Below are 13045 nucleotides of genomic sequence, written 5' to 3' on the forward strand. Positions count from 1 at the left end.
GTTTGAAACTAATGGTGCTTCTGCCACTGGTGCAGAGGCCCTATATCTAAGAATGCTAAAAGAAATGTTGATGAAGTTGCCAAAGAAAAACTTAGTAACCTTGCGGATGATGATCCTTCTAAAGGAGAATCTATTATGCAAACAAAGAAATTCCGCATAGGTAGTGGTAATATTATTGGGAAAAGTGTGATTCAAGACTTTTTCGCTTGTTTTGGCTCATTACCCTTGATAGGAGGATCTATTATTTCTAGAATTACTAGTTATGTGGATGTCATATCTTTGCTAATAGTTGAATTGGAAAGACAATTCGTTCATATGCATCCCTTCATACAATGGTTGTTTCTAGAATTCTCTAATATTCATGATGCTTCTAGTAAACATGTAGCAACAATACTTATCGTTCATGAGTTCAATCACATTATGGAGCAAGCAAGAGAAATATTTTCTCATTATAGGGTTAATGGTGAGTGCCCACCTATAGAATGAATTCTTTATGATTTGGAAGAAAAACAAGGAAATTGAGATCAACGGATTATGTTGCTTAATGAAAACTTTAGAAAGAAGGTTCCACCTAATGTCTTAATTGACAACAATTACAAACACAATGATCAATTTGTCATACCAAATCATGGATTGGGTCATGTGCTTGAGAAACAATTAAAGAAGTACCTTTATCAAAACTTATACAATGAAGAGTTGACTATTACTTATGAAAAGCCAAAGGAGGAGCCTCTTCCTCCCGAGATAGATCTCATGGACCCTTGTGTTGTGAAGTTTAGTACCTTAAATTAATTTTTCTTACCTATTAGAAAACTTGCTGCTGATAGAAGGGAATATGATTATAGCATGATGAATTTCTCTCATGACTATTACAACACTTGAAACTATGCATTATGCCTATCTAGGGGCGTAAAACGACAACGCTTGTTGGGAGGCAACCAAATAGTTATCTTATTTTTCTTGTTCAACTTTCTATTTGTGTGAGATATGAATTTATTACACAATATTTCTATAGAAATTCCTCAGGCTTTAATAATTTTTCAGAATTTTGGGAGTTACATAAGTAGGGTGTCTTTGATGATTACTATAGACTATTCTATTTTAGACATATTTTGTCTTTGCTTGCATAGTTTGCTTGTTTTGATGATGCTATGGATTATACCGGGCGGTATAAGTCATGATGAAGTTATAATATAGTACCTTATGAAATAATAAAATATGAATCAGTTTATAACAATACCTAATGTTTATGGTTCTCATATCCTACTAACGGATCTCACGAGTTTTGTGTTGAGTTTTGTGTGCCGAGTAGTAGATGCACGCAGCAGTCGGTCTACTTGCTTATGTATGTGATGCCTATATGTAGTGATCATTTCCATGAATAAATATTACATAACTATGTGCTTTTCTTCAATTGCCTAACAATAATTTGCTTACCGACTATATGCTTTCTACGAGATAAAAGCCTCTAGCGAAACTATGCCCCTCGGGTCTATTTACAAAAATACAAAATACCTTGCTGCCTTTTATTATTTGTATTTACTTTTTATATCTATTATATTTCAACTATCTATCTATCACCACGTATCACTTGCAAGTAACGAGTTCAAGGCGATTGACAACCCTCTTCGTTGTGTTGGGTGCAAGTGTGTGCTCTTTTGTGTGTAGGCGCTGAAGACAGGAAATTACGTGGTTCTCCTATTGGTTAAGTAACCTTGGTTCTCACCGAGGAAATACTTATCTAAGTTATGTTGCATTATGTCCTCCTCTTCGTGGGAAAACCCAACGCAGATCACAAGTATCAAACAACAACTAGCACTGAGCATTGTGTTAATAGGTTAGTGCTCGAAAATGATATTATACATCAAATAAATGCATATAAAGCATCCAAGATTGATAATATAATAGTATGAAACAATCAAAAATTACAGATACATTGAAGATGTATCAATGGTTCACGTAAACCCCTCATATATAATTCTGCTCCCTTCACCACCTAATCAAAACCATACTGGTCAAAACCAGCCCCTCGGGTGGTTTGCCTCTACTGTTTGCTGACGTGGCACTAGTCAATGGCGTTTTTGACCTATGGGTGAGCCTCCCTCGTCAGGCGGGGCTGAGATTCGTTGGACAAGACGCCTCCCTTTACGTGTCGCGCTCGTTCCTTCCCGCCTCTTTCTCTCCCCTTCCCCTAAATGCCATGGCCGTCACTCGTTCTGCAAACCGACGCTGCTGAGAGCTAGCGTGGCCACCCGAGACCACCATCACCGTTTTCATCTAGCGGCCTCCACCTGGATCACACCGCCCTCCCACAGATTCGCGTCCGTTGTTGTCGTTCGTCGCCCAACACCCACCATGTCGGCCATCTGTTTTGGATCCTGCGAGGACCATGCAATAGCCGTCGTGCAAGATCCTTTGCCTCGCTAGCGCCGAGGCCGATGGTGCCGTCGCTGGATGGACAGGGGGAGTGCTTCAGGAGGCCCGGAGGTGGCCGACGGCGAGCTCCTGGTCGAAGCAGAAGCGGTGAAGCAACTAGCGACGTAGCAACACTAGGAGTGAGGGGTCGCCAGCGTGGAGGGCTTCAACGGCAACGCAAATGGCATGGTGGTGCTCAGACGCAGCTGTGGCCGGGGCTGCTGTCATGGCGGCTGCAGAGGTCATGGCCTCCCGTCGACCACATGCGGCTAGTCATGGGCGTGGAGGCGACATCAAGGGCCGATGGCTAGTAGGGCGACGACACGAGTGAGCAGGGTCGGGCGGCCAGTGGAGCAGGAAGGCGCTTCGGCAATGGGGCGTGAGCAGGCGAGCCGAGGTACATGTGGGCGGCGTGGATACAATGTCCCACATGAACATGTGGAAGGAGCACGGGAACAAGGGTGCAAGGGCGGTTGTGCTTCGCCGGTGACGGCGGATCAGCGACGACCAACCCTTCCTGACGGCAACGATACATGAAACAGTAAAAGAACGACGACACTCGTCAAATACCGCCTTGACTTCTTCCACGTCAGCAAACCACCTAAGAAAACCCACCTAACACGGTTTCTGACTAGTATGGTATTGTTAAGGGGTAAAGGAGCAGAAAAAAGTATCAGTGGTTATGTGAACCTTCAAGTTTTTTGAGGGTAATAAAACAGATTTTTTTCAATCAACAAATGGGCCAATTAGAACGGCCGTAAGAGCAAACGTACGGTACTTCCTCAGTATGTGCGAGGACCTCGTGCTTAGCTTTAAAATCACGGTCAAACTTAGAGGGTGCTTGGATACGTTTAGTCCCATCACTAAAAGTAATGAGACTAAAACTTGCTAGCCTCATCCATGCTTGGATCCAAGTACTAAAGAGATTAAAATCAAGTTAATGAACATTTATTATCCTCCAAACCCTCCAATTCAGAACTTGCATGAGGAGTTAAATGATAAGAGAGAGGACTGATGCACATTTTAATAGGGATACCCCTGACTAAAATATTTTAGCCTTAAGACTAGTTTTAGCCTCTCTTTAGTCAGGGGTGTTTGGAACTTTAGCCTCTTAAAAAGACTAGTTTTAATCAAACTAATTTTAGTCTCTTGGATCCAAGCACCCTCTCAAACGCACAACCTCCTGCTGGCACCGCACCCTGCCTCTCTCCGATGATTCACATTAGCAACACACCAAATCAGCATTATAGTAGTAGTACATTTGAGGATACCATCACACCCACGAGATATAATACACTTACATCCGGGCACACAAAATCTCAATCAAGGGCCTAGTTTTTTGAGCTTATTTATACTCTGCGTGGTTGATCTGATTTTGTTTTTGACGCGTTCGTGGTTGATCTGACTAGCGTAGCAACACACACGCAAGCTGTAGAACTGTGTGGCCACGGTTAACTAGATGGGCCGTTCCGAGGCAAAAAAGTACTTCCTTCGTTTTTAAATATAAGTTTTTTTAAAGGTTTCACTATAGAACTATATACGAATATATTTAGACCCTATATACGAATATATTTAGACATACTTTAGAGTATAAATTCACTCATTTTGTTTTGTATGTAGTCTCTTAGTGAAATCTCTTAAAGACTTACATGTATTTAGGAACGGAGGGAGTATTACTACTTCTACAGTTGAGTAGTTATTACTCCGTATTATATACGGAAGTACACCCACAGAAATAAATAAATAAATATAAAAGCCAGGGAGGCGAGACCCACCAGACAGCGAGCGGCCGGCCAACGCCACCCGCATGTTACGGGGACGGAAGTGAATGCGTACGCCTTCGCACCACCCGGAAGCCGGAAGCGGACCACACGCCACCGCACCGGATCCCGGTCCCCAACACCAGACGCGAAACTACCACGGCTCCTTCTCCCTCTGCACCATGGGCCCAGCAGTCTCACAGACGTGTGCGACCTGAACCAGCACGGGGCACCCGTTCTCACCGTCCCAGAAGATCTCCAGGTCCCCCGAGTTCGAGCAAGATTCACGGCGCTCGTACCATATCCCGCTCCTTTCCTTTCGAGGACCATGACAGGCGGGCCCGCAGACCTTTCCCGTGGTGGGCTCAGCCAGCACGTTTGGGCCCCACGTGGATCGTCGGCACGTCTCTCTCGCTCGGCCCCTGAATAAAGGGCAAAAGGGAGAATTCAACTCGGAGCTGACAGGCGGCCCCGCATCGGCATGGACCCTGCGGCTTGGGCCTGGTAGCTTAGGGCCTATAGTGCTACGGCCACCCGAGAACTAACGAAAAAGAAAAGGTCACGGTCTCCTGGCCCCACACGTCATGGTCTCCTACTAGTACTACCACTACCATACCTTGCTCCGAAACCACTTGTTAGAGCAAGTACAATAAGGTACAGTCAGCAGGCTGTAAGGATTAAAATACTACTTCCTCCGTCTCGGTGTATAGGTCATCTTAGGTTGTGCACCGTGATCAAGATGGAGAGGAAAACAAGAAAATTAATGTTATTTTGCTAATTAATACCATTGCATGCAATGAACTGACCACTGCATGTCGTGTTAGTTATTCTCAAGTCATTAAAAATATACACGCCCCACGTCTCTTATTGGTTGATTCCTTTATTCATGTTAAAAAACAAAAAAACGAGATGAAAATTAATGCATCGTGCCTAAGTGTTTTGGGATTATTTGGTTTTCGTAAGATGACTTATAAACTGAAACGGAGGGAGTATATTTTTGCTGAGTTGGATGAGAGAGAAGGGAAGCGGGCTCTTCGTAAAGAGCCAGCTCTAACACGTGCTCCTAGGTGCTTTGCGAGAATAAAAGGTGGGTCATATAAGATAAAAGTAATACTCTTTTATAGTTAACTATTATATAAGGTAGTTATAAGATAGCTTATAGCCAGCAGTTGGCTATACTATTAACCATGCTCTTAGTTTAGCAGTAAATCGGGTCTTAAATACACCCCTCCCCGCCTCCTCACAGTCCTCACCTCCTCCCTCGTCGCCGTCGCCTCTCCTCCCCCCCCACACCAAACCAGCCATCAGCCGAATCCATAAGATCCGAGGAGGAACTCGTCGCCTCGACGCTACCGTCTGCGCTGCCGAAGATGGGATCGGAGGCGGACATGACCGGGCCCCTCCTCGCCGGCGGAAGCGGCGCCGCGCCGGCGGTGGAGGCGGAGGTGGTGCCGCCGTGGCGGGAGCAGCTCACGGTGCGGGGGATAGTGGTCAGCGCCATACTCGGGGTGCTCTTCTGCCTCATCACGCACAAGCTCAACCTCACGGTGGGGATCATCCCCTCGCTCAACGTCGCCGCGGGGCTGCTCGGATACTTCCTCGTGCGGACCTGGACGGCGGCGCTCGAGAGGTTCGGCATCGTCTCCAAGCCCTTCACCAAGCAGGAGAACACCGTCATCCAGACCTGCGTCGTCGCCTGCTACGGTCTCGCCTTCAGCGGTACGTCTTCTTCTCAACGTTACTTACTTAGATTGCTTTGCTTGTTAGGTGTGAAGATGCGATTCTGGCGTGTGATTTTGGGTTACTTGCTTACGTTTGGTTTGACCAGTCAACTAGAAGCCTTGCTGAATTGTGGAACTATGATTCTCATTTGTGCCAACTGCCTTAGGATATGCGAGATATCGGTTTCTTGTTTCAGAAGTTCAGGTATTGAGGAAATTGTTAGTAGCCTGAACTGCTGAATTTACGATGACTGTGGGGGGGTATCTATTTTGATGCAGGGAATGCCAAATTTGCATCGTGAATATCGGCTTATTTTGTTGCATTTGTACTTTTGGAGTCGGAGGATTGCCCAATGATAGTTTGCCCACTCACATTATGCCAGCTATTATGTATCTTGATGCATGGAATGTTAAATTTTACACCACAAGTATCTCATTTTTTTGTTGCGTTGGGAGGGGTTGCTATGATTGCTTGCAATTGCACCCTTGTCATTGAGCTCATAATATCAATTGATGTTTCTGTTGATGCAGGTGGCTTTGGGTCGTATATGCTTGCAATGGATCAGAAAACTTATGAGCTCATCGGGACTGATTATCCTGGTAACAGGGCGGTGGATGTTAAGAATCCTTCACTGAGTTGGATGATTGGATTCATGTTTGTTGTTAGCTTTCTTGGTCTATTTAGTCTTGTTGCACTGCGCAAGGTATTCACTCATCTTATGTTTATCTGATCACATTTTCTTTTTGATTAAGTGGGGTAACTTGGACGTGTCTAACATGAATCTTGTAAACTGATATCTTTTTTTGTTTTTGCTAGGTGATGGTAATTGATTACAAGCTGACCTATCCTAGTGGAACTGCTACAGCTATGTTGATAAATAGCTTTCACACTACTTCTGGAGCTGAACTTGCAGAGTAAGAAACATACATTTGCTTGTCAGTTTTATGCAAAAATAAATTAGCTTGCAGGGATAGTTCAGCGTGCATTGTTTCTTTCTTGTTGAGTATGTTGTCCTTAAATTCCGTTTCTTCCCTGTGACACAATCATCAGATATTCATATGCATGTAACTGTTAACTGGAATGTAGTCTGCTGATGTAATAAATAGGGCTTTTGCATGAAACTATGTTGTAAAAACAACTGCAAAATTAATAATCTCAAAATAATAAAAGAGTTTCTATGTACCTATGGTAGTTTTACTGCTATATATCAGGTAATCCAAGTTTAGCATATACTTCCTATTGCTGCAAGTATTTTTGTTACCATCTTCTGACCATCAATGCAACTCCTTTTTAGTTATATATATATATAAGATCAATGGCACCTTTCCTGTGTACAGAAACATAAGTATTTGCCACAGTACTCTACTGAAGTTGGAAGTGTGTTATCAGCCGAGTGTTTACCTCACATTATCCATCTAACAAGCATTTAAGTGATATGGTATCCTATATGGACTGAACTTAAGTGAGGAGATGTGCTAGTTAGTTTTGTCTTTTTTTCTCCTTGTAAAGCACAAATAGGAAATGTTTATCATAATGTTTTGTTTATCTATACTACATATATGGAGGTTATTGTATTCAGACCAGGAATGATATGATGTGCTCAAAATACTAATAGCTTATAAGGCTCGGAATGGAGTGCACATGAAATGTTCCATGCAGGGTGGATCTGAAGATAGAAAATAACAGTCCTCTTTTCTGTACAGCTAGTTATGCAGCATATACTTGTTAAATTGCAATGTCCTTTGATTCCCTTGTAGCAGTGTTCCAAGTTTCTTTGTATTTATACTGAACCTCTGTTTATGGTTGCAGAAAACAAGTTAGCTGTCTTGGAAAGTATTTAAGCATAAGTTTTATCTGGAATTGCTTCAAGTGGTTCTTCAGTGGTGTTGGGGATTCTTGTGGTTTCGATAATTTCCCTTCTCTCGGACTTGCAGCATTTAAGAACACGTAAGAATGCTTTTAGTTTGTTTTTGTCATTTCCTCTAAGGTTCACTAGTCGTAAGTGAAAATGCGTGTTCATTTTAGTTTTGAGGGCGGAAAGAAATTTGCGTTCCTTGCCCCCTTGGTGGCCTTTAACCAGACTGCTATAACTTAGTTATCATGTGGAACTTCTCATCATCTAAGATGGATTATCCTTTAGCACTTACTAAAAGTTTACCTATTCCATATTTTGTAGGTTTTATTTTGACTTCAGTCCAACATATATTGGGTGTGGTCTAATATGCCCACACATTGTTAATTGCTCTACACTTCTTGGAGCCATCATATCTTGGGGTTTTCTCTGGCCATATATATCCACAAAAGCTGGGGAATGGTACCCAGCTGGCCTTGGAAGCAATGATTTCAAAGGACTCTATGGATACAAGGTATAATGATTTAAGATTTAGTTTGTTCATGACATCTATAACAACGTTTAATTTATGAGTTTTGTAGTAAGATCTAGAACTAGATTATGAATCACTTCTTACAAACTGTGGCTTGTTTCCACTCGATAATAAATTAGCCAAATAAATCTATATGCTGATGAAGTAAACATGAAGTAAAACTAACGACTCCCTTGCTGTTATGCATTTCATTAGCTGGCATTTTGATGGAGCATTAAAAAATTATTCAAGATTCAGATTGTTCGAAAATTTGTTAGTTCTTAGCGAATTAATATATAGATGGCAGCTTGTTTAACTCTGAAACTATTCGTCTTTACAATCTTATGTTTCGCAAAAACTAAATTGTCTCTCCATCCCATTTTCCAGGTTTTTATCTCTGTATCTGTGATACTTGGTGATGGTATCTATAACCTCATCAAGATTATTTATGCCACTATCAAGGAAATAATGAATGCACGATCAAAGCAAGGAAGACTTCCCCTTGTCCGGGTTGAGGATGGTAATGATCTTGTTGTATGCTGTACACCTACAGCTACCAGTATATCACATGTCATGCATCTCATCTTGTTCATGTCATTTATTTTGCAGATGATGAAACTTCTAATTTATCTTCTGAAGAAAAGCTTCTGAATGACGTATTTGTAAAGGACAGTATCCCTCCCTGGTTAGCAGGATCTGGTTATGTGGGGCTTGCAGCAATCTCAACTGCAACTGTGCCAATGATGTTCCCACAACTCAAGTGGTACCTTGTCCTTTCTGCCTATGTTGTTGCACCCCTACTCGCGTTCTGCAACTCATACGGCACTGGCCTAACAGACTGGAACCTTGCATCCACATATGGGAAGATTGGGCTTTTCATTTTTGCCTCATGGGTTGGCCAGCATGGTGGTGTGATTGCTGGCTTAGCAGCTTGTGGTGTTATGATGTCCATAGTATCCACAGCTGCTGATCTCATGCAGGACTTCAAGACTGGTTATCTGACCCTCTCGTCACCAAGGTCCATGTTTGTGTCACAGTTGATTGGGACTGCACTTGGCTGTGTTATTGCTCCTCTCACCTTTTGGCTTTACTGGACGGCCTTTGACATTGGCAATCCTGATGGCATGTTCAAAGCTCCATATGCTGTCATCTTCCGTGAGATGTCAATTTTGGGTGTCGAAGGATTCTCGGCACTGCCGCAACACTGCCTAGCAATCTGCTCTTTCTTCTTCTTTGTCGCCATAGCGATCAATCTCCTGAGGGATGTCACTCCAGACAGTGTGTCCAAATTCATCCCACTCCCGATGGCCATGGCTGTTCCCTTCTACATTGGAGCGTATTTTGCGATTGACATGTTTGTCGGGACGGTCATCCTGTTTGTTTGGGAGAAGATTAACCGGAAGGAGTCGGAGGACTTTTCAGGTGCGGTTGCTTCGGGTTTGATCTGTGGTGATGGCATCTGGAGCGTCCCTTCTGCAATACTGTCTATCATGAGGATTGACCCGCCGATGTGCATGTACTTCAAGCCATCTCTTGCCTAGGGCGTAAATAGACTGTAGCTAGAATGTTGGTTTAATTGGGATGCCACAAATTGAAGAGAACTGCATCGTGTACATATTTATTTCACACACGTGTAAATCAATACTGTTGCAAAAATAGCAGCAGCTCTGTTCATTCTGTTCATATCTTAACCCCTCTCTGGTTTCTTGCATTAATAGCAGCATCTCTGTTCATTCTGTTCATATCTTAACCCCTCTCTGGTTTCTTGCATTTTTAATGTTTCCAGTTTCCACCTTTTGGTTGCTTGAGCTTGTTGTGTGCGGGTCTCTGTCTTTGGGAACTGCATATGCTTGGGCGCTTTTCCAAGCTGGGCAGGGAAGTAGGAGCCCCAGTACTCGATGGCTCTTGTTCTGGAAACCATTCCCGAACTTGCAGCGTACTTCATCAGTCGATACTTATCGTCGCTGTGACTGTTGACTGTCCTCGCCCACGAATATCAAAGTTGGTACACACATTTGAACAAGTTTAATATCTTGTCATGGTTCAAGTTGTGGCACATTAACTAACATCATGTATCATGTAAATTTGAGAACAAACTTTAGTAACATTGTCCATTGAATAAGGCTGCAGTCCTTCAACCACATGGCCTATATGGCGAGCAATCTCAAAGCAAACAAAAAGACTGGCATCTTTCAAGAGACATGATGATTTCTCAATAAGTGTTTCCTCCATCCAGGTTTAGATTTCTTAATAAGTGTTTCCTCCATCCTGGTTTATCGGTTCACCTCATATTTTGAGCCAGACTTTGACCATTCATATGACTAATTAAACATACTTCAAAATTATAAATATATTTTGAATATATGATATAAAACATATTAAAGTGTTTCTCCATTATTGTATTTCAAAGCGGCTTGGTATTTAAATCAAAGGACATACAGTATCAGGACACACATTCATTATCGTATTCTCCTTAACCTAAGGTCACACATACCTCGCCCAATCACTCGTGATAAAGACTTCAAGATAGACTTTCAAACCTTCACAAACTCGGTCATCCGGCAATCCACAGTTTCCTCCTGAATGCACTAGATCATGACGGCTAACCGTTTGGAAGATGCACAGTCTTTAAAGATAATAAGCGTCGGTTTCACACAGAAACAATCTTTTTAGTGATGCTCAATCATTTTGGGTTTTAGGTGTTTTTTTTCCTTACTGATGATTTTCTTTCAAAGTCCTAAGAGGATGGTTGCTTGATGACGCACAAGTGTAAGGGATCGATCGCAGTCCTTTCGATAAGTAAGAGTGTCGAACCCAACGACGAGCACAAGGAATTGACAAGCGGTTTTCAACAAGGTATTCTTTGCAAGTGTTGTAAGCAATAATGATAAATAGTTTTGTAGCAAGATAATTCGTAACAAGTGACAAGTAACAATAGTAGTAAAGGTACACCAAGGTAGCCCAATCCTTTTTATAGCAAAGGGCTGGCCTGGAAGTACTCTTATATTAAGCAAGTGCTCCGAGGACACATGGTAATTTCTGTCTAGTTATATTCATCATGTTGAGTTGATTCACGTTCGATATTTTGATAATTTGATATGTGGGTGACCGGTGCTAACGTAACTTATGATTACCCTCTCTCTCAAGCATCTGCAACTATGAAAGAACAACTAAGATAAATCTAACCATAACATTAAATGTGTGGATCCAAATCAGCCCTTCATGAATCAATGCATAAACTGGGGTTTAAGCTTCTGTCACTCTCGCAACCCATCATCTATTTGTTACTCCATAATGACTTCCCTTAGGCCCATAACATGGCGAAGTGTCATGTAGTCGACGCTCACATGACACCACTACGAGAAGTAACAACATACATATCATCAAAATATCGAACGAATACCAACTTTACGTGATTACTTATAACAAGATTTCTTCCATGTCCTCAGGAACAACAGTAGCTACTCACACCTCGTCAACATGTTCAAGATGAGAGGTATAACAATGATGATTAAGGATCTGAACATAATATCTTCCACCAAGTAATCCAACAAGCATCAACTACAAGATGTAATCAACACAACCAGTGACCCACAGGTACCAATCTTAGGTTTTGAGGCAGATATTGAATACAAGAGATAAATTAGGGTTGGAGATGAGATGGTGCTGGTGAATATGTTGCTGAAGATTGGTCCTCCCACGAAGGAGAAAGTGTTGGTGATGACGATGGCTTCGATTTCCCCCTCTCGGAGGGAAGTTTCCTCGGCAAAATCTCTTTGTCGGAGAGCAAAAGGGCCTCTGCCCAGGTTTCCGCCATGAGACGGCAGCGGTTCGTACCGAAAAGTTGCTTTTGATTTTTTGTCTAGGGTAAAACACACCATATAGGAGAAGAGGGGGTCGGGAGACCTAGAGAGGGCCCACAAGCCATCAAGGCTGCCGAGGGGGGTGGGCGCGCCCTATTGGCTTGTGGCTAGCAGGTGGCCTCCCTCTGGTATATTTATGGCCCAATATTTCTTAAATATTCCATAAAAATTCTCTGTGAAGTTTCAGGTTATTTGGAGTCTCGTGATTTTCTGCCTTTTTTCTTGGTTTCCCTCTTTATGATGTACCTTGCATATTCAGAGATAAATGGCATAAGAATTGTATGATAACAGGGAAGAATGGATAAAATAACACACATATCAATAAGGAATCATAATGCAAAATTGACGTATCAACTCCCCCAAGCTTAGACCTTATCCTCAAGCGAAAGCCAAACTCGAAAATAATGGCCACATGATTTGAGAGGGAGGAGTCAATAAAAACAAAATACGGACATGAGAGCATCATGAATAATAGCATAGTAGCAAGTATTTTATCATATATCTCCTCATAAGCAAGCAACAATCCGTTCACAATTATGGGAGTATGAAGCATAAACCTTAGTGACAATCAACAAACCATGTTCTCAGTCATTGGGACAATCACAATTCATCATATTTCAGAGGAGAGTATATGTAAGAGCTTTCTTATTGGCAAGTTCACATACTCAACTATCATTTATTCTTCTATGATTGCTCACACTCAAGACATATTTTTGGATCTCATGTTTCCATGGGACACATAGGAAGATAGGGGCTTAAATGATTTGCCACCCAACTCATTTACCTCAAGGATAATGTCAACAATAATAAATCATGACCATCTACATCCACCTGGATATATAAGTCTGAATCTTTCCTCAACACATGATGCTTGCCACTATAGAGTTAATAGGTAGGAATAGGAATAAACTTTATTGACTCT

The 13045-nt window shown here is 42.2% G+C and overlaps 1 protein-coding gene across 1 annotated transcript; it reads left to right on the forward strand.

The window, feature by feature from the left end:
* The first annotated feature begins 5420 nt into the window (after positions 1-5420).
* LOC123426554 (probable metal-nicotianamine transporter YSL6) lies at positions 5421-10002 on the forward strand. The gene is made up of 7 exons (XM_045110412.1): positions 5421-5894; positions 6428-6600; positions 6714-6811; positions 7707-7844; positions 8074-8263; positions 8648-8780; positions 8870-10002. Exons 1-7 carry the CDS (start codon positions 5546-5548, stop codon positions 9799-9801), a joined length of 2013 nt encoding a protein of 670 aa, XP_044966347.1. The 5' UTR covers positions 5421-5545; the 3' UTR covers positions 9802-10002.
* Positions 10003-13045: the final 3043 nt, after the last annotated feature.

This window comes from Hordeum vulgare, chromosome 2H (assembly GCF_904849725.1).
Source record: "Hordeum vulgare subsp. vulgare chromosome 2H, MorexV3_pseudomolecules_assembly, whole genome shotgun sequence".
In the NCBI taxonomy this organism is placed as follows: Eukaryota; Viridiplantae; Streptophyta; class Magnoliopsida; order Poales; family Poaceae; genus Hordeum; species Hordeum vulgare.